General features: G+C 40.8%; 1 protein-coding gene across 6 annotated transcripts in view; it reads left to right on the forward strand.

Annotated features, from left to right (window-relative positions):
* Snx13 (sorting nexin 13) overlaps nucleotides 1-4,484 on the forward strand; it is a 101,334-nt gene extending 96,850 nt beyond the window's left edge. For 4 of the 6 annotated variants that reach the window (XM_017315016.2, XM_017315017.2, XM_006515064.3 and 1 more), the window contains one exon: nucleotides 1,093-4,437. In XM_017315016.2, the coding sequence (XP_017170505.2) occupies nucleotides 1,093-1,340 (248 nt within the window). In that variant the 3' untranslated portion in view covers nucleotides 1,341-4,437. Of the gene's footprint in view, nucleotides 1-1,092 lie in introns of all 6 variants that reach the window. The other 2 variants (XM_006515062.4, NM_001014973.2) reach the window with 2 other exon arrangements.
* Nucleotides 4,485-19,400: the final 14,916 nt, after the last annotated feature.

The following is a 19,400-nucleotide window of genomic DNA, read 5'->3' on the forward strand; positions in this document are numbered from 1 at the left end:
TCCAAAAATGCTAATAAGCATAATACATACACCAAAATTCACCATATCGAGCCTATGCACTTCAGTGAATTTCTATACAGTTAGATAATTGTTCTTTCACTATTGAATATATTTTTGTGTATTTATTTACCACCAAAAAAATGAAAACTCCACAACAGAGTTAGAACTAGAAAAACACTTAGCTGTATATCATGTACATAATTCATGTACATCACCTGCCTTCTCCATTCCTCATCTAGTATTTAGTCTTTATTGTTTTACATCTTCACAGCACAGGCACGTTTCTTTGTTTACATAGATACTTATATTATTGAGTTGATTCCATATGTGAGGGAGAATGAGGTTTTTCTTCTCTCTGAGACTGTGTGGCCTTACTTATTTAATATTATACATTTTACATCTGTAAACTTATAAATTTTACCCTTTCTTTCTAACACAACAAAATAATGGCTTTGTTTTGGGGGCCCTTATGAATAATTCCAGGACAATCCTATGTGGCTCTCTAGTGTTCTCTCTTTGATAATTTGGTTTGTCCATGTAAGGGCCACACTAGCGTGCTCTCACAGTCTAGACAGTGTCTCTATCTTTTACCTTCTCTAATAGGCATTCTAAACGTCAGCCGATTTTTCTACCTCAGTTACCGCAATTTTATGTGCTTCCTGTTTGGTCACCGATGTTCTGTGACTGGGGATAGTCCTTGATTTCCTTGTGTCTATCCTCAGTCTGCCTGTGTAACCAAATCGGCTACAGTCATTGCTTCTGCGTCTTACTAAAGTCTTACAAATCTGTACAACTATAAGGGTATTGGTTATTAGAAATCTTCAGTAGTAGAGGAACGAAAGTACATGGGATTTAAGAGAGAGAATTGTGATTGTAATCTGTAACCTATGAGTATGGCTACTAACTTTCATGTGCTATATTGTCTTTCTATAGTTTAGGTAGGCTTTAAGACTCAGTTATGCAGAGCTTGTTAACTGTATACCTACTATTTATGAGTTACTCTGCTGTATGCTTTAGATTAATTATGATCATAATTTAGGTATGTATTTCCTTCTTCTGAGGAATATTTGTATTTTTCTGTACTTCATTCAGATGAACTGAAGCACATTATTGGAGCGGAGACAACACGGAAAGGTATTCTTCGCGTGTTTGAAATGTTTCAGCACAACCAGCTAAATAGGAGAATGGTGTATGTCTTCTTAGAAGGCTTTTTAGAAACCTTATTTCCACAGTATAAATTTCGTGAACTTTTCAACAAACTTCATTCAAGGTCAAAGCAAATGCAGAAATATAAACAAAAACTTCAAAGTACTCAAGCGCCTTCTTTACAAAAAAGGTGACACTCCAACGTGTGAAGCTGGTGTTCATTTTGTCTAGGACTAATGGTGTGGACAGATCTCCTGGGGTGTAACTCCCGTACTGTTGTGTCTATACCAGTCTTTCCATGTCTGAAAACAGAATCCTAGTACATCGTAAGACTGGTTCTCCTTTTCAACTGTAATCCACCAATACCAAGAGAGTCCTGTGTCTTACATGGTTTGCTGCGTTATTTGCAACATCGAGAGGATCCTGCCCCGTCTCGTTCAAGAATGGAGTCGGTCTCTTCTGTTCCAGACTAATCAGCATTCTCTCCCAGTGCCAGAGTGCCAGAGTGTGTGTGTGGGAGCTGAGGGAAGCACAAAGCAATGGGTCACAGGTAACTTAGCTAACTAGTGTGGTGGCTGCAGAGCGCAGCTCAGAGTTGGAGAGATTTGTCTCCCTCAAGGATCTTGTGGGGCATCAGCATTTTGCTATCATGTGGGTTAGCAGGTGAGTGATCTTCAGAACAATTGTCCAGTTGTTTCCAGGTAGCCTGGGCAAAGTGAGGGAAAGAATGCCCTTAGTGCAGGAAATCACCCTTCCCAAATTACCGTCCTGTGTAAAGCATTTTAATATAAAGCCAATCAAAACTAGCATTTGATTGGATTTATTATTCACCGATGGAAATGTTGGTTGATTCTCTTTGGTGATGTGCTGTATGGGCTCGGCCTTGCTCTTAGGGCCCTCACCTCTCCACCTCTCCTTTGGCATTCTGTGCAGAAGAAGCATGTGGTAGCTCTCTTAGGAGTTCACATTTTTTAATCTTTTAACAGATTACTGATTATATAGAAGGGAAATTATTTATTGTAAGAACTGCCAAATACATTGTCCTTCTAAAAATTGGAAATTAAAGCAGTACTCTATTGAAAGTTACCATATGATAACTTTAAATTGTATGATCTAGACATGCCTTAGGTAACTACCAATATAGCAAATCAAAGGATTAATGAGCTTCTAGTCCTATGTAAACATACAAATGCCTAATTCTACTATGTGTACATATATAAAAATAAATAATGAAAACAGAACTGTACTATTTTTAAAAATATGCTTTTATTTATATTTCGCATAATGTAAAATTCTAAATAAAGCTAGTACACAAAACCCTTTGGTGTATACATTTAACTCCCTAATATTTTATATCAGTGAAACAAATACCTTTTCCAGTTGTGAAGCCTTTGCATTTCCTAGTGTTCTCTCCATTTTGTCCATTAGGAAGTCTTCATATCCCATACATGCAGGATTTCTGTACTTTTAAATACTTCCAGTGACTAAGGGTTTGGATATATCAGCTCTTTTTGTTTTAAAAATATTTAACACTAAAACCTTAAAATAGTGAAACTACTTTTCAGACCACTGAGCCAGTATCCTGATATCTAAAGAACGTTTGGGTGCTTGTTGTAAAGGGACAGAGTATTGATAACCCAGCTCTTTGGGAGCTTGGAGCCTGGAATGGGATTTGTCTTGCTGTCTTTCAGATCCTTCTTACCCAGTGAAGCCTAGTAATAAGAGGGAAGCCTTCCTGTAAGGCTCTCCAATGCTCACCAGTGCTGTGTGCATATGTGGAGTATGCACACACTCAGCATGCGTTGCATGTCTTTCAGAATTACATAAGTAAAGCCCCTTTCAAAACTTGCAAGTGAGGAAAGATTCTGTTTGTCTGGCAGAAGAAATGTTTCCTATACTCATATGCTCCTGCCCTGCCGGCCCTTCCTCGGCCCCAGGCTTAAAATTGGATGCATCAGGTCTGTGGGAAGCCTCAGCATGGCCACAAGTGCAATAATTTCATACACAGCCTCCTGTCTCAGTTATATTCTTACATGAGTACATTTAAGTGCATACAGAAGGATTCATGCAAGAGCCTAGTGTGTACATGTGAAAATAAAGTGAGAAAACTGTCAACCAGGGGAAAAAGAGGTCATACAAAATGCAGATTCTTCTTCTAACAGCCCTGCAAGACAACTGCAACCTCACCAAAACAAAACAAAGAGCAAAATCAGAACTGTTCGAGGAAGTGGTCTTTAAAGGAACCTCGGCTGAGAAGCTTTTATATTTCAGGAGCAGAAATGTCAAATGGCCACGTGTCTGTGCACGTCTGTGTCTTACAACAGAGTGTGGTCGTTGGCCCTAGGCTTGGTCCAGCTGTGTAGAGTGTTTAACCGATGAGTAGAGTACAGTATTCTCTGGTTAATAAAATTATTCTATTTAGTGCACTTGTTGCACAGATGAACATAGACACAAAGAGGCTATATGTCTTCTGCTGAACACTTTTAAGTCAGTAGTGGTGCCTTTAGGCAAAACCGTCAAAATTAATCATTCTTTTGGGTTTTCTGATATTTTTTTTTTCAGGTAGTGTAAAACTACAAAAAACCCATCACAGCTTATTCACCTAAAATTTGATTGTATGACTTAAATGTCACACTTAGATGAGCATTTCCTATAGCTCAAGTGTCCCATGCAGTTGCTGGAAACAGTTGTGCCATTGACCAGTGGATGCACTTTGTTAGCCTTAATTTAAACAACAACAACAACAAAATTTCTTGAATATATCAGTTTGATCACTACAAGTTTGCTGCAGGTGTTTGGGGAAAAAAGAGTTAAGTGCAATGAAAGTGTACCTTTTTTTTTAGAAAAAAATTAAGAACATAATTTTCACAATCTACAGTTTTAATTTTGTGCAATATTTTCATTTAATGCATGTTTGAGTAATTGTATAATAACTACATTTTTAATGTTTTGAGATCTAATTTAACTGTCTTATTAACCCAACAACTTCATTCCGTTGTTGCTGCACCTTAATTAAGGACTTGTTTTAAAAGTCTTTTTGTCACTCCTTGTAAAATTCTTTTCTTAGTAGAAAATTTTGCTTATGGGAGCATGGCTCCTGTATTATAAGGGAAAACTAAAGAGCACATTTTAGGGTTTTAATTGTTAAAAACTACCTTGTGCATATCTCTGTATATAAGCGTCGATCGTGCCTACCGCTCTATCAATGCTCTCCTCTAACCAAGGGGAAAGAATCAGAATGTCAGTTACTTTTATTAACGACAGAAATTAAAATTTTTATTTGGTTTGTGTTATGTTCTGTCTGTTAGAAAATACTAATAAAGTATTAACAAACAGTTCTGATGTGTTTACTTGGCAGTATGTATTTTTTAAAATGCTTGTTCAATGGTCTTGTTTTTATAGTCTCTGAGCACTTTTGTTTCAATTCAGAATTTGAGCAGTCAAGTTTCAAGATTATAGATGAACTACAGAATAATTAAAACTAGCTGCATTTAATTTCTTTCATGGGATAAACCATTGGCTACCAAAATCTTAAAAGAAACTTTCTATTTTATTGTCACATAAAATTAGGTAGTGATTTTCTGAAAGACAAAGATCTAGAACTTAGCAAATTTTATTTGATGTCATTTGCAATTCACATTTTGACTGGTATTTTAGACATGTTCTGTTTTAAAAGACAGTTGCTTTGACATTCAGTAATATGCTTGGTTGGTCAAAATATGTATAGCTTTCTTGGTCTACATCCAGAAACTGCTCAGGCATTAAATCAATACCTGTTACCTTACTAAGAACTGGCATACTATTTCTTAGAATACTATTGTAAATATCAGCCCCCTTAAGCTGAGTTGTTGTGCTTTAAGATGTCCTTTAAGATGTGCTCTGACAGAACTGTCAGAAGTAGTATCCAGAATGCCAGAATGGTAACAGTCCAAAACATTGTATCAGACTCTTTGAAACAGCTTACCTACTTCCTAAACTTCATTGAGCACAGAATCTTTGACAGCCTCTTCCCCAGCTTCCTGGCCTACTAAAAGTCCAGACTCAAAGGAAACATACTCTGTATGAACCGTGGTTTTCATACCGTCTAGGTTTACTGAGCTATCCTACTAGCTGGAACATTCCTAAAACAAAGTTCACAGACAGCTGAGCCCTGGAGCAAGGTGAACAACAGCCCTGCTTACAGGGACAACAGCCAGGCCAGCTCTACCACTTCTTTAGCACAGTTGTTCCAAGGAAGGGGTAAGTTGTTCAGTGTTGAAATATCTACACCCTCAAGTAGAAACGTGCCAGAAAAGATGTAAATGACTGTGAACAGAGAGAATGTTCCATAGTTAATGTTTGTTGCAATCCAAGCAATGGAAGAATGGCGTGCATTTCTAATAAAGACTACTCAGTGAACAGTTCGTTGATGGTTTCAGCAGCCTCAAGAGCTTTTAAGTCCTGTTTAGCCTACTCCAGATTATAGGTGGGACTTGGATCTCCAACTGGGATGTACTAAGACGGAAGCCCCAGACGGTCTGGCTTCTCAACACAGACACTTGACATTTTGTGCTGTTTTGTACATGTGGTAGCCATCCTGACAACAAAACGGAGTGTCTTTGCTCAAAGAGAAAAGACCTGACAAGCTTGTGGTTCCCTAAGAAAAGGTAAGTGAGTTCCTTCCTGCTTTAAGTAGGGTGGGGTGAAGGCAGAAAGAAACAAGCAATTTTTCCTCACCTTCAGGTCATAACCACTCCACAACCGGGCTTATAGGCGCAAAGAACATAGCTTTTTCAAGGTACACAAGAGTTGAGACAGAGTTATATGAGAAAATTGATAATTTGTTTCCTAGGTTACCTGCTTCTTTAGCTGAGGAACAGTGGCATTTACAAAAGACATGCTTCTTTCAAATATCTAGTATCCTTTTTGTTTTGAGCCTCTCCGTCTAAAGCCTGAAAATTAACTTCACTGTAATTTTCAGTGTTGGAGCATCTACACTCTCAGGTAGAAACATGGCCGACAAGATTTACATTGAAGGTGAATTTAAAAACACATTTCCCAAGATCATTCTTTTGGCAAGTGGATATCCTACTGAGATGCCAGGTGCTGGTACTATAAGATGCTCCTCACTGGCCCCCCGGGCACACTTCCTGACCTGCAGTGAGGAATCCTGTGCCATGCTGGCTGATTCCTGGCCCCTCAGTCCCTGTAATCTTGGTTCTGGTTTTGATTAGTGCAAAGCTGCTTTTCCCCTAATTGATAGAGGCAGTATTTAGAAGCCAGTTTTTGTAGCTTGGTCTTCCAACAAGCACTCTTGTCTGTGTTGTTCCTCTGCCTGCCTTAAGCACTTGGGTATCCCAGGCAACAGCTGGTCTCCCTTGCAGGAGTCAGGTGTTCATGTTTCAGCCTTTATCAGTTTCCTCTATAAGTGGTAAAATGGTCTGTGTTTGTCTTATTTATGAAGTATTGTGAGCTTTTAAAGCTGGTCAAGAAAAGTGTTTTTTTGTGTTTTGGGGAAAGAAAGCTGTCACCTGCTACACATTGGTAAGTTTGTTCTTCGATTTTTGATTTATGGGTACAGGTGTAAAAGCATAGTTTTGTGTGTGTGTGTGTGTGTGTGTGTGTGTGAATGTGATTTTTTTTTTTTTTTTTTAGATCTCGGAAATGTAGTCTTATAAGTGTGATTGTAGTCCTTGCATGTGCAGTTGGCATAGACTCCCTTCATCTCTCAGCCTCTCAAGGAGGTGCAGACCTGATCTGAAAAGATAGACTGACTATTAAATGAGGGGGTGGGGAGCATATAGTGATGTATAGAAACAATGAAATTTGTTTCCTGTAGTTTTGAAGGGTTCAGGCAGTTTCCCCTGGCTTTAGTGTTCATTGTCCAGTGAGAATGAATATGGAATGAGATGGCTCATTTGAGACACTGCTTTCAGCTTATGTGGAGCTTGGTGACTTCGTAGCAACCTGTAGCACACTGAGAAGTTTGACTTTAGTTTTGAAAAAAAGTTCCATTTAAAAGGCAGCCAGATTATGGGCAGATGCTTAGTAAGTTAACCAGCAAAAGATACATACATACTGAAATACAGAGGCCGTCCATCACTAAAGGCACCAGCATCTCCAGGCAACGTGCGGCTTGGGAAAACTATCACATGAATATGAAATATTTTAGACAGACTCTCACTGTGTGATTCAGGCAGCCTCTTTCTCCACTTTACAGCCTCTGGGCCCTCTTACAAGTGTGTACCACCACACTCAGTAGGTCCTCTTAAATTTAGTGGAGACAAATTGACATAAACAAGCCACTTTAAGTAGAATTGCTGTAAATTTAAGAGAACCAAATAATTTTCAGCACTCAACAAAAAACGGGAGTGGATAAGTTTGCTAGATTAAGTTTGTTTGGGAACTCAACTCTCTGGCGATGAAAGTGGGTGAAGAAAGAGGTTGAAAGTAATGTCCTCAATGGCTGGATTACAAGAAGTCAAAATACACATATTATCAAATACCTGCAAGAAGAATGCTAACACCATTTGATTTTAAAATAAAATGCAACGTGTTTGTAATTTGATCTGTAAACATTGAAGATGCTAAGGTATAATCTATTTGGATAAATTATATATGTTCGATAATATTTATTTAAAATAACCGTAGACATTTATCCTAAAGTGAATAGTGATAATAAACTTCCTAATCATTTAAAACTTGGTTGTATTTTTCTCTTGGAAAGCCCAATTTGAGTACTGACTTTCTAACTCTGATTAAGTGGTTCAAAGAAGGTTTTGTTTGTATCCACAAAGGATTTTAAAATTCTGGTAATATTTTAAAAATATATTCAGAGGTTTTCCCTCCCAAGCTGGGAGATATTTCATCGCCACAGAATATTTGAGAATACCTCTAGACCCACTATTTCTTGAATACACGTGTTTATGTGTGTATATACATACATACATACATACATACATACATACATACATACGTATGTATATATAGATATCTGAGATGTCCTTAACCTTCTTACTTCTGCCAGCTGGTTTATCTGGGTTATTGCTCTCACTGCATTTAAATAGGTCACTTGGTCTGACCGTGGATGGGGTTTACTTCCTGACCGAGGACAACCTAACCCACAGCTTCCAGTAAGTATCATCCCAGTTCCCCAGTAACCATTAACTTGCCTGTAGCTCCTTAGAAGGTCTGGGTGGGGCTTTATGAGCCCCACTTCCATGGTAGTATTGATGGGACCACACTGTAAGGCTTGTACAAGTCACCACTGCCACTGTGAGTTCATGGATGCAGCAGAAGACATCTTGTCATAGCACCCTTTCCCATCCTCCGGCTCTTAAATGTTTTCAGCCTCCTCTTCTGTGATGTTCCCTGAGCACTGAAGGAGGTAATACAAATGTCACATTTAGGTCTTAGCAGTGAACCATCATTCTCAGTATCACCAGTTAGAAGTGTGTGCATTAACCACAGCCAACTGCAAAAAGCACTTCTCTGACCAAGGCTGGGCACAGCACCAATCTGTAGGTAAAAACGTAAGTGTTTAGAAGCCAGTTTTCCATGTCCATATAGCACAATGACAGTAGTAGGTTCCATCCAGGGCCTGTGACCTTCCTGGCCATGTGTGGGGTTTTAATGGGATTAGCAGTACAGGTGTGAATTCCCTCGTGTGGAGCGCGTGCCTGGAGTCCTACAAGGAAGCAATTGGTTACCCCTTTAATAGGCATTGCCACTATTCCACCAATGAGCACATCTTTCCTGGCAGGTTAATACTATACTTTCAGGGCTCACAGTTTTCTAACACCATTAATGAATTTCCCATTAGTCTGTATAGCATCTTTGAGCACTATAAAAGCTATCATCAGACAGACAAGTTTCCAGCTCAGCTCCTGCTTGATTTCTCCATGTTCTGTGACCAAAGTATGTGGTATCTTTAGGTTGTATCTTGTTCTAGTTGCAACCTAGAAAAAGACATCTACTTATATGGGTGTATGTGTGGGGTGGGGGGTTAGACTGTGAGTGGTCTGTGGTCAAAACCTCAAAAGGAAGTATCCTGTACTTGCCTCTGGACTTTGTATTTAGTAGACATTTTTGACAGTCATAACTGGAGAAGGTGCTACCTGTATTTTAATGGATAGAGGCTACAGATGTTTCTTACTATAGCTCCTTGCCATAAAGAACAAGCTGGTCTACACAGTATTTGCTCTGATGTTATGAAAACTGAGCTGAATCAGGGCTTTGTAAAAGATACTTCTTATGCCTCTGCAGTTACAAATTATAAGGTGGTGCATAGTGATATCGTTTTTTGGATGATTATTGAAATTCATCTGTGTTGTTACATTCTTTTTATTGTTAAATAAAATCATATTATTTGGATGCATCACAGTTTATCCATTTACCCAGTTGGAGGAATGTGGGGAGCGGGTGTGGCGGCAGTCCCAAAGGCGCCAGGGACTGCAGCTAAGTTATATGACTTGCACCTGACTTCCTCATATAAGACACAAACATCTTGAGTGCTGCGCAGGTGTACCAGGATACAGGTGAATCCAATTTGGTGGAGATTTGCCCCTGCTGCCCTGATTAACTGAAGCCTCGTGACTGGCGAGAGGGCGTGGCCTGCGGTGAGTGGATGAGAGAGAGTATAAAAGGAGTGAGAGGCCCAGGGTTCGGGGGAGATATAAACAAGAAGAATCAGGACTGAATAAACTACTGTTAGAAGGACTGGTGGTCGCGTCGTTCTTGCTGGTCGAGAGCGGGCGCGACAGAGGAAAATTGAGTTATTTTAAGGTTTTGGTAATTGTTAACAACACTATCACAAGGGTTAGAAGGGATTCTATTTTGTAAGTTTTCCTGGGTATTAAGAGTATTCTGTTAATCAACCGTCTCAGAGGCAAAGGGGAGGGAGGATAAGGTGAAGAACTCTTAGAGGGGAGGCCAGGAAAGGAGGGCAACATTTGGAATGTAAATAAATAAAATTTAAAAATATCAAAAGATGACTTAGGATTGAGCTACTCTCCAGAAAAAAAGAGAAGGTCGACCCTGAGTCATGACAAACCAACTGTGAAAGGGAAATGGAACTCCAGTAAGAAGTCTGGATAGACCAGCATGCTTGTATGACGGCAGAGCACATTACATGGCAGAATGAATACAAAGAACAAAATGTCAACAGATTTAGTTTCCAAGATTGAGTTGCCTTTTTAAAATGACCTGTGAATCAGGCAGCATCCTGTCTGCAAAATCGGAATGAGTGCCAGTGAACTGCAGAGCGCAAATGGTTTATAGGCAGCAGAAAGCAGAGGGAAGATTAGACAAGAAGCAGTGGGCGGGACATTTTTATAAGAAATAAACAATCTTGTTGGCTTCACTGGCCTTAGCTGTCATTTCCATCTCTATGAAGGTCAACTGTCAGAAGCAAACAGCTTAAGTTTCAGTTTGGTGATGGAAAATCTTAGCACATGTGGGCCTTGCTGTATTTATTCCCTTTACCCATCGCTATACCTGACTCCACAGAAAGCCCCCTGGAACTCTGTATTGCACAACCTCCAAGACCACCTCCTTCTTTGGTTGGCCATAATTGTTTCCATTATAGTGATACTACAGTCATAGGCAAAGTGTTTTCCTGAATTTTGAATTCACTCTATTGAACTTTCAAAGCCCCTGAGAATAAATCCTGTGCGATTTATTTCAGTTGATCCAAACTTTCAGTGACCTGTTTACTGACAAGCAAAACTGGTATCAGAATAAAGATAGGTCTAATTTGGATTATGTTTTAAGCCTGTGGAGTATGAGACTAGCTGTCAAATTAGCATAAAACCAAGTGATATCAGAATAAATACTCATGTACAAGTCTATGGACATGTGTATGCAATTTTTTGACAAATCCTAAGGGTAGAGTTTCTAAATTATAGTATAAATTCTTATTTAAAGAGCAACTCCCAGTTAACTTTCTGAAGTTATAATATATTATGCTATATATAATTATATATTATATGTCACTTATTGTGACTGAACAAAAAAATTAGAAAAGAGAATGAACCAGTTGCTAAAAAGATTAAATCATGTTCATTTGCTAGATAGGAACTAAAGGCACAGCAGACAGGAGGGACAGTGGCAGAAACAAAGCAAAAAGAAGGCGTGAAGTACAGGAACATGAGCTGGGTGGAGACTGGGCCTGTGGGTCTGTGTCTTGGCTGATTGATGTCCTGGACTAGGAGGGCCATGTGGTGTGCGGGTCAGAATCAGGATGTACTTGCAAACCTCAAATGGTGACTAGGAGTTGTGGCTAAAGTGTGAGTATACTCCCAACCTCAACCTCAGGTTAGCTATGGCTAACTCCATAGCTAAGGATCAAGTGTGGGCAGGTTCTCTAACCCCAAATGGTGACTAGCACAGGGCTGAAGGGTTGCATGCGTTCTCTACTTCATTGGTAAACTGCAGCTGGGACAGAGAGAGGTATGTGTGGGTCTCCTAACCTCAGATGCCAGAGCAGAGCTGGACAGGATAAAAAGAAAAAAGGAAAAGCTTTTAAAAATTCACTAATCCCTTCTGCTGCAGGGTCATTCTGGAGAAAGACAATCCTTTATTAGTCTTACTGAGACCCTGTCCCTTCCTGACTATGGCTGCTATTCACAGTTCATATGAGTTGTTTCACCCACTGAGGCCGCAGGCATCATAAAAGGACAATGTCCAGGATAACAGTGAGGTCTCTGGTCACTGACAAAAATCATTCTCAGGCAGGTTACTAGAATGTTTTTACAAGAGAAATCCCCAAGGCAAGTGAGGGAGTGGCTGCTAAACCACATTGCCCAGATGAAATAATGGGGGGCATTGTCTTGGACAAACTTTTCCAAACTATAAAATCTTAGTCACAGGACAATTACATAGGAGATGTGCTGCCCAGCAGAGATGGGTCCAAAAATGACTTCTCACCAGCAGGATTGCTGCAGTAGGTCCCTGGAGGACAGGCACATCTTGGATAGCTGTCAGTCTGTCAGGCACATGACACCTGACAGACATGACGTCCCTAGCTATCCTGACCTGGCACTTCTCCCTCCCTCTGTTTCCCTAGGAGTTATTCTCCTGTCAGTGTGAGGGAGAGAGAGAAATCCCCTGCCCACATCTCACCCTCTTTGGCTTTTTGATATAGGGGTTCTTTAGCCCTGGCTGTTTAGAAACTTTCTTTGTAGACCAGGCTAGCTTTGAACTCAGAGGTCATATTTCCTCTGCTGGCATTAGAGGTATTCTCTGCCAGGCCAGGTTTACCCTTGTTTGTAAGTGATGTTTGCACTGCCCTTTGCTCTTTGTACTTTCTCAGTATTTGTTGATGTACAGATTATTTTTAGGTAAAATACAGATTTATTGCATGGGTAAATTACCAAATTTTTAAGCAGTAAAGTATTTAAAATGTCTATCCCTGGCAGCCGGTACACAGAGGCCACCCTCTGCTGTTAACTGCAGGACTAGTGAGTGAGTTAGCCTTCTACTTTCAGAGTCCATTTATCTCTATGGAGGTGTAGTCATCGAGGTTAAACTTGAAAGGACTCAGTTTAACATTTCATAAGAAGAACATTGCATCGTCTAACACTGAAGTTTAGAGTGGCCCTTTAGAGTTTTGACTGATGATTAATCATACGTGGTAATATTTCTTGAGTTTTGACATTCAAATGGTTTGCACACTTTATCTCAGATGTCATTGAAAGGATCACCATGAGATGAATGTTAGTATTGTCCTATTCTGTACCTTCAGAGACTTAATTACAGGGTCAGGACACGCAACCTGTTCAAAGTCATGTTGCTGAGACTTGGTGCATCCAGAATTCCACTTTGTTCTCGGTGACTACATAACTCTACCTATAAATAGTATGTAAAACAGGACCAGGTTGAAATCCTAGCTCGTAAGGAATGAGACTGGATTTTGAATAACAGTGAGGTAAACCCAGGCCATTAAAGCCTGACAGCAAAGGCCATGAGAGAGGAACATAAGTGCTTGGCTGTTTCATGAATCTGAGGTGACAGTGTGCTGGAGGCAATGATGTCATCATCACCTTGTGTGCAGTGTCAGGAATGGATCGTCCTCTTTGTATTATCAGTTCTTACCCCACTCCAATAATTTGGAAAGAAAGGAAGCAAGTTCTAATAATTGTCAGAGGTAAAACTGTAGCAGGCACTTACTTCTATGAACATTATACATTCTGAGCTCCAATTTCAAGAAGAAACGAAATTTCTAAGGTGGTTTACTTGGAATAGCAGAAGGAAGAGAAGACCAACGATGTTTAGTTTGCGTCTGAGCTGAATTGAGGGCTGAACAAGCGAGCAGACATGCCAGAGCTATAATCCCAGCATGGACAGAGAACCTTCTGGGATAAAGTCTGCCCCAAGAGAAGGAAGGGGACACAGCATGCTAGGCTACTAAGAGAAGAATGGGGTATCTGATGCTCAATAGATTATTTTAAATTCTACTGCTTTGAATCCAAAAGGTGAAGGCTATCGTGCCAGAGTAGGTCAAGACGAGCCATCCCAGCATCCTGAGAACAAATGGTATCAGAAATTTGAATGCTAGCACAGAGAGACAGCCCTGTGACCCAGAGTCCATAAGGTGTAGGAAGGATAGAATGATCCTGGGCAGCCATGGTGGACATTCCACGGGTGGTTGCTAACACATGCAGCAAGTCTGAGCAGGCAAGAAAGGAAGGGTTCCAGAGATTAGGCCAAGCAACAAGGATACTTCCTAGACCAATTCCAGAAGAGGTGAGGCATAAATACAGCCGCCGGTCCTGACAACAGCCATACAGCAACTGAGGGTTGGTGTGCAGGTGACATGGCCAATGCCTACTAGCATAGGAAAGAATTGTAGAGCTATTGTCTTCAGAGTGGGTTCAGAATTTATGAATCATCAGAACATCTTTAAGACAGCTGGATTGTGACAAGCCAGTCAATGCTATGGTCGTGAAAGCTTACAGCTTCCTAATAGAACGCTGAGGCTTCAGATAGTCACCTCACAAGCCGGTATGTCACAATAAGGGGCACCATTACGTGGTTCAACCATCTTTGTTGAAGAGCTTCTAAAAGACCAGTATCTGGGACTCTGCCTCGCATAGAACAGTTGCAATGAAGATTGTCTTGGATTTGTCTCAGCAGCAGGTGCTAATTCTTCTTTCCTGGACATCAAAAGAGCAAATAAGCATGAAATGTGCCCTGCTGTAGCCACGCTGCTAATCACACAAAAAGAACTGAAACTGGGGAGTTGTGTGCAAAAGCCCTTTGGCACCTGTTTTTGTCATCTTTTTTTTTTTTTCCCACCGAATTTTACACCTTTTAACCTACTTTGTTTGTGGCTGCCTGTCTTCCCAGCTGTCCAGGCTCAGAGAGGGTGGGGGAAGGGAAAGGGAGGCAGATAGGGGAGGATGCACACATGTGTGTGTGAGAGCTAGCATGCGCTCGTGCACACACACACACACACACACACACACAATCTCTCAATGCAGCTGGTGGTGTTGAAGCTTGACATGGATCAGGGATTAAGCCAAAAGCACTGGCCACATTACATCAAGACTGAGGACCAGCAAGAACAGTGCCTCATCCCATTACTGGTAACTTGAGACTGTGGATCTTTCGTGTGGTGTGCAAAGCTCAAAATCTCAGGACATTTATTGTATCCAAACAAAGGTTTATAAAGGACTTTAAAGGAACACTGGGTCAGCTCGTGGTCCATGATGAGCTTTGCGGTGTGAGTAGTCAGGCTCTGTCCTTCCCTCCTCTCTTCCTTGCCGCCTTCTGTTTCTATAACTGAACCTAGGACCTTGTAAATGCTAGCAAGTTCTCATACTGTGCTACATCACTGTCCTTTGTAATATGAATTGACTTTGATTAGAGTAGACTTCATGACCTCCTCCTCCTCCTAAAGCTCTAATTTTGGTGGACGTTTTGGAGAATGTGGGAAGACCCTAGAAGCTAACATTGGATGCACATACCTAGGTATTTTGAAAGATTGCTTTGAGTCCTGAGCTTTCCGACAATGCCAGGTAGACATAGATGACCAGAGGTAGTATGAATCATGTCCTCAGGTAGACATAGATGACCAGAGGTAGAATGAATCATGTCCTTTAACGCATTCTAAGTTGAAGTTACTGTGATTTGAGAATGCGCTCAGTTCACTCCCAAACATTAATGTAACCACTGTACAGAGTATTGGTCACTGTGACTGTGACTGGCTTGTGGGTGTGGCTTGCATTGCCTCCCAGCATCACCATATACTGCATATTGCTATACAGGAAAGAGGCCAGGGTTAAACGCCCCAGCTTGCTTTCTGTTGAATGCCTCTTGCCTTTGTACCACAGTAAAGCAGACCCACCAGTTAGAGGCCATCTAGACTTCCTGCTCCAAGCCACACACGGTGAATTTAGTCCAGGTTCTTATTACTGCTATATTTCAAAAGTTAAATCACCTATAGAATTAAGGAGGTAAAATATAAACGTGAAAGTCATCCAGAGAGAGGTCCAATCCCATGGCCAGGAGAGTATTTCTTGTTTTTTTGTTTTGTTTTGTTTTTTAATTCTTTCTTTTTTAGAATTAATCTCTTTTAATTAGGTATTTTCCTCATTTACATTTCCAATGCTATCCAAAAAGTCCCCATTACACCCCCCCCCACTCCCCTACCCACCCACTCCCACTTTTTGGCCCTGGCGTTCCCCTGTACCGGGGCATATACAGTTTGCAAGTCCAATGGGCCTCTCTTTTCAGTGATGGCCGACTAGGCCATCTTTTGATACATATGCAGCTAGAGTCAAGAGCTCCGGGGTACAGGTTAGTTCATAATGTTGTTCCATCTATAGGGTTGCAGATCCCTTTAGCTCCTTGGGTAGTTTCTCTAGCTCCTCCATTGGGGGCCCTGTGGTCCATTCAATAGCTGACTATGAGCATCCACTTCTGTGTTTGCTAGGCCCCGGCAGTGTCTCACAAGAGACAGCTATATCAGGGTCCTTTCAGCAAAATCTTGCTAGTGTATGCAATGGTGTTGGCGTTTGGAAGCTGATTATGGGATGGATCCCCGGATATGGCAGTCTTTAGAGGTCTGTTTCTGGTCAAAGCACGGCAGGAAAGGCATTTCTGTGACTTTCCCAGGATGATAAGGTAAAAATGCAGTACTCTAAACACACCATAAGTTTATCCTAAGGAATAAAATGATAGTTGAGCACAAAGGCCTCAGGCTGCTTCAGAAATGGAAAACACCCTCCCCCAAAATAAAATGAGGCCAAGACTGTGCTGAAATTTGTATGTGAATTTGCTTCAGGAAAGAGAGTAGGCATCTCAAACCAGAGGTGGGGAGCAAGGAGGCAGAGGAAGAAGGCAAGTTAAAGTTGTAAGTTGTCCTAAATAGGCATGTTTACATCCCACCTGTATGTCATTACAATCTTAAACTAGTCTACAAATTCACATTGTAAAGGAATCTTAGGAGCACCAGAAGAAAAGAGAATTCCTTGGCATTCCTGAAACGAGGAAGATGTTTCTAGTGATGACTTGAGAATCCAAGAGGCATGAAATGAAATGAAGGGTTCATTAAAATGCATAACAATCCCTCCAACTTGTAAATTATTCTTAAGCAAAGCTGACAACTTGTAATTAACCTGAAAGCCACCAAAATGCACACCGTATTCACAGGTCTCTCCCAAATTATTTTTAACAACATGCTTTTCACTAGAAAGGCTGTGTGGTATACAGCCTCATCTTGCTCTTCGGCTCAGTGGGGGCTTCTGGCACTTTTTCATAGTGTGTTTCACTGGGAGAATGGTTTCTTTCACCAGCCCACTTTTGATAAAAATGCCCCCCATCTTTTAGCATCAAGTCATTTTTCCCAAAAAGAAGAACTGCACTGTTTAGAAGTGCAGACTCAGGAGTTAACTGCCTATGGTTGAAGTTTTGGCTCTACTGGTTTCAATCTACATGGACTGGGTCTTGTTAATACAAAAATGCATCTGTCTCAGAATAAGAGGTAGTTTACTCCAGGGCTGAAAATGGGTCATTCTAGCCTGGAGGCACTCATTTAGTTTACTCAAAATAGCATGTTCCAATATAACAGTTTCATGAAGGTTTTATAAATCAATACACTTTTCAGATTTTTTTTTTTTGGTGAGACTGTCAGGTGGGTTATGCCAAAGCGAGGAAGACTGTTATAGACTCTAATGATCTAATGACATCCTTGTCCTTTGGCTTGCTGGAAGCTGATGGTGCATTTCATAAATATTTGTCTAATAATCACAAGCTTGGCTGTTAAGTCAAACATGGAAGTATCCAACCAGTGGCTACAAAGGGAGCTGAAGTAACCCATTTGGCTTTGACTGGTCTGACAATCCATGTCTCCACAATCTATGAATCAATTTGCCTTGAGGAATATTAAGAAAAAGTGTGGCTTTTAATTTTGGGAACTGCAGTTTACAGCCTTGAATGTATGCAAAGGATTTGATATTAATAATATCTACATGATACTGCTGTGATTATCTAGCCTGTTGCTATATAAAGGATTTAGAATAGCATCTGACCCAGGATAAGTATGATAGAAATGTCATGCCATCACTGTGCTCTAAACTATAGAAGTTTTGCTGATTTTATAAACATATGCCTTATCATAAAACTCTTTCTCCAAGCATGGTGTGGCCAGTGTAGTCCTGCAATGAGAACAGCTGTGGTAGCCTGCAGGAGATACAAGACTGTCCCCACTAACACGTGCTGCCCATCTTCACAGGTGCCAAGTAGTGAATGATGACCAGGAGAAGGACACTGCCCTCTCTTGATGTAGCCACCCTTGAGATGCCCACACTACTGGAAATTCAACTCATTGGTTGACCAAGGTAGACTTTGGTACAATAATTTCTTTGCTCTTATCTTGGTCTCTTGTCTGTGCTGAGCCGAATTTATTTCTCAAAGAAAGTGATGAGACAATCTTTCTGTATAATGTTAAGGCACCAACCCTGAGAGAAGTTAATGGGAGACCAAGGGAGACTTTGTGTCCTTACTGGGGCCAAGTGAGCGCCAAGGTAAGGCAATTGCTTCCTATGGTTTCCTCCTTTCCAGTGAAGAGCTGCTCAGAAGTGCTCCAGCCGGGATCCTTTCAGTGGGACGCTGGGCTCTGGAAACTGCGGTTTAATTACCTTGCTCTGGGATTGCCCTGCAGTGAGCAGCAGCATCTTAAGTTATGCTCCCCTGGGTGGATGACTCTGATGTTCATATATAAGGCCTTAGGGAAATTAGTCAGGTTCCAGTTCTTTAAAAGGTAAGCCATGGGTTTTCTATAACATCATAAACCAATCCAGAGGAGAGAAGCCCAGTAAGGTTCCAGAGTTCACGTTGCTAACTTTATTGAGATGCAATCACTTTGTAACTGTCTTCAGCACATTGCTCATCTGTGGTTTTCATCCTAATTTCTGTGGAGGTTAGGGGACTGTATTTCTAACCCTGAGCCCGGTGTGTGTATCCTTGATTGATTGATACAATCACGTTAATAGTATAATGCTGCTTTGAAATACTACAGAAAGGGAACGTTTGAAGGTTCAAGACTTACTGTTGTGCTATAAAATTGAAAATTGATGGTGTGTCAGAAAGTTATATGCATTGTAATTGTTCAATCCCAAACCCCAGATTATCAATTCTAAAGCTGGAAAAGTTTCTTAAGCTCATTGAGTGAGTCTGTGGGTGACATTGAGTACTGGAACAGGCACGCATTCATATGTCCAAGTGCACACTTGAAGGTCAGAGGACAATTCTCAAGAACCGGTTCTCTCCTGCCACCTTGTGGGATCTGATAACTTGAATTCATATTTGTCAGGCCAGCCTGCCAGTGTCTCTGTGCACTGAGCCATTTTGCCGACCATAAACTGTATTTTTGAAATGCATCATATGTAACTAAATCTCAGTAAAATTGACTATTAAAATAAAATAATTGATACCATGAAATAGATAATGCATCCACTTAATGCCGGAAGAACCAGTATTTATTCATGACAACATCGTGCTAATGATGAAGCCAGACCCATAAGAGGTCATCAGCTGCAAAGCCTGGATTCTGACAGTAGTATTTGTGATGAGCAAAGCTCCTGTAACAGAGAGAGAGAGAGCCAGGCGTGGGTTTGACATGGGATCTATGTCTTTAAACCTGGTGGGGAGCCTGAATTCTAATATACATTGCCCTGGTTCACCATTTTATTGAGGGGTAGTCTGAGGATGCAGAGGCAGACTGATGCTGAGAATCACAGAGTACTGGGGTACTGATCTATACGCTCTGACAT

The sequence above is a fragment of the Mus musculus genome, chromosome 12 (genome assembly GCF_000001635.26).
Source record: "Mus musculus strain C57BL/6J chromosome 12, GRCm38.p6 C57BL/6J".
Taxonomy (NCBI): domain Eukaryota; kingdom Metazoa; phylum Chordata; class Mammalia; order Rodentia; family Muridae; genus Mus; species Mus musculus.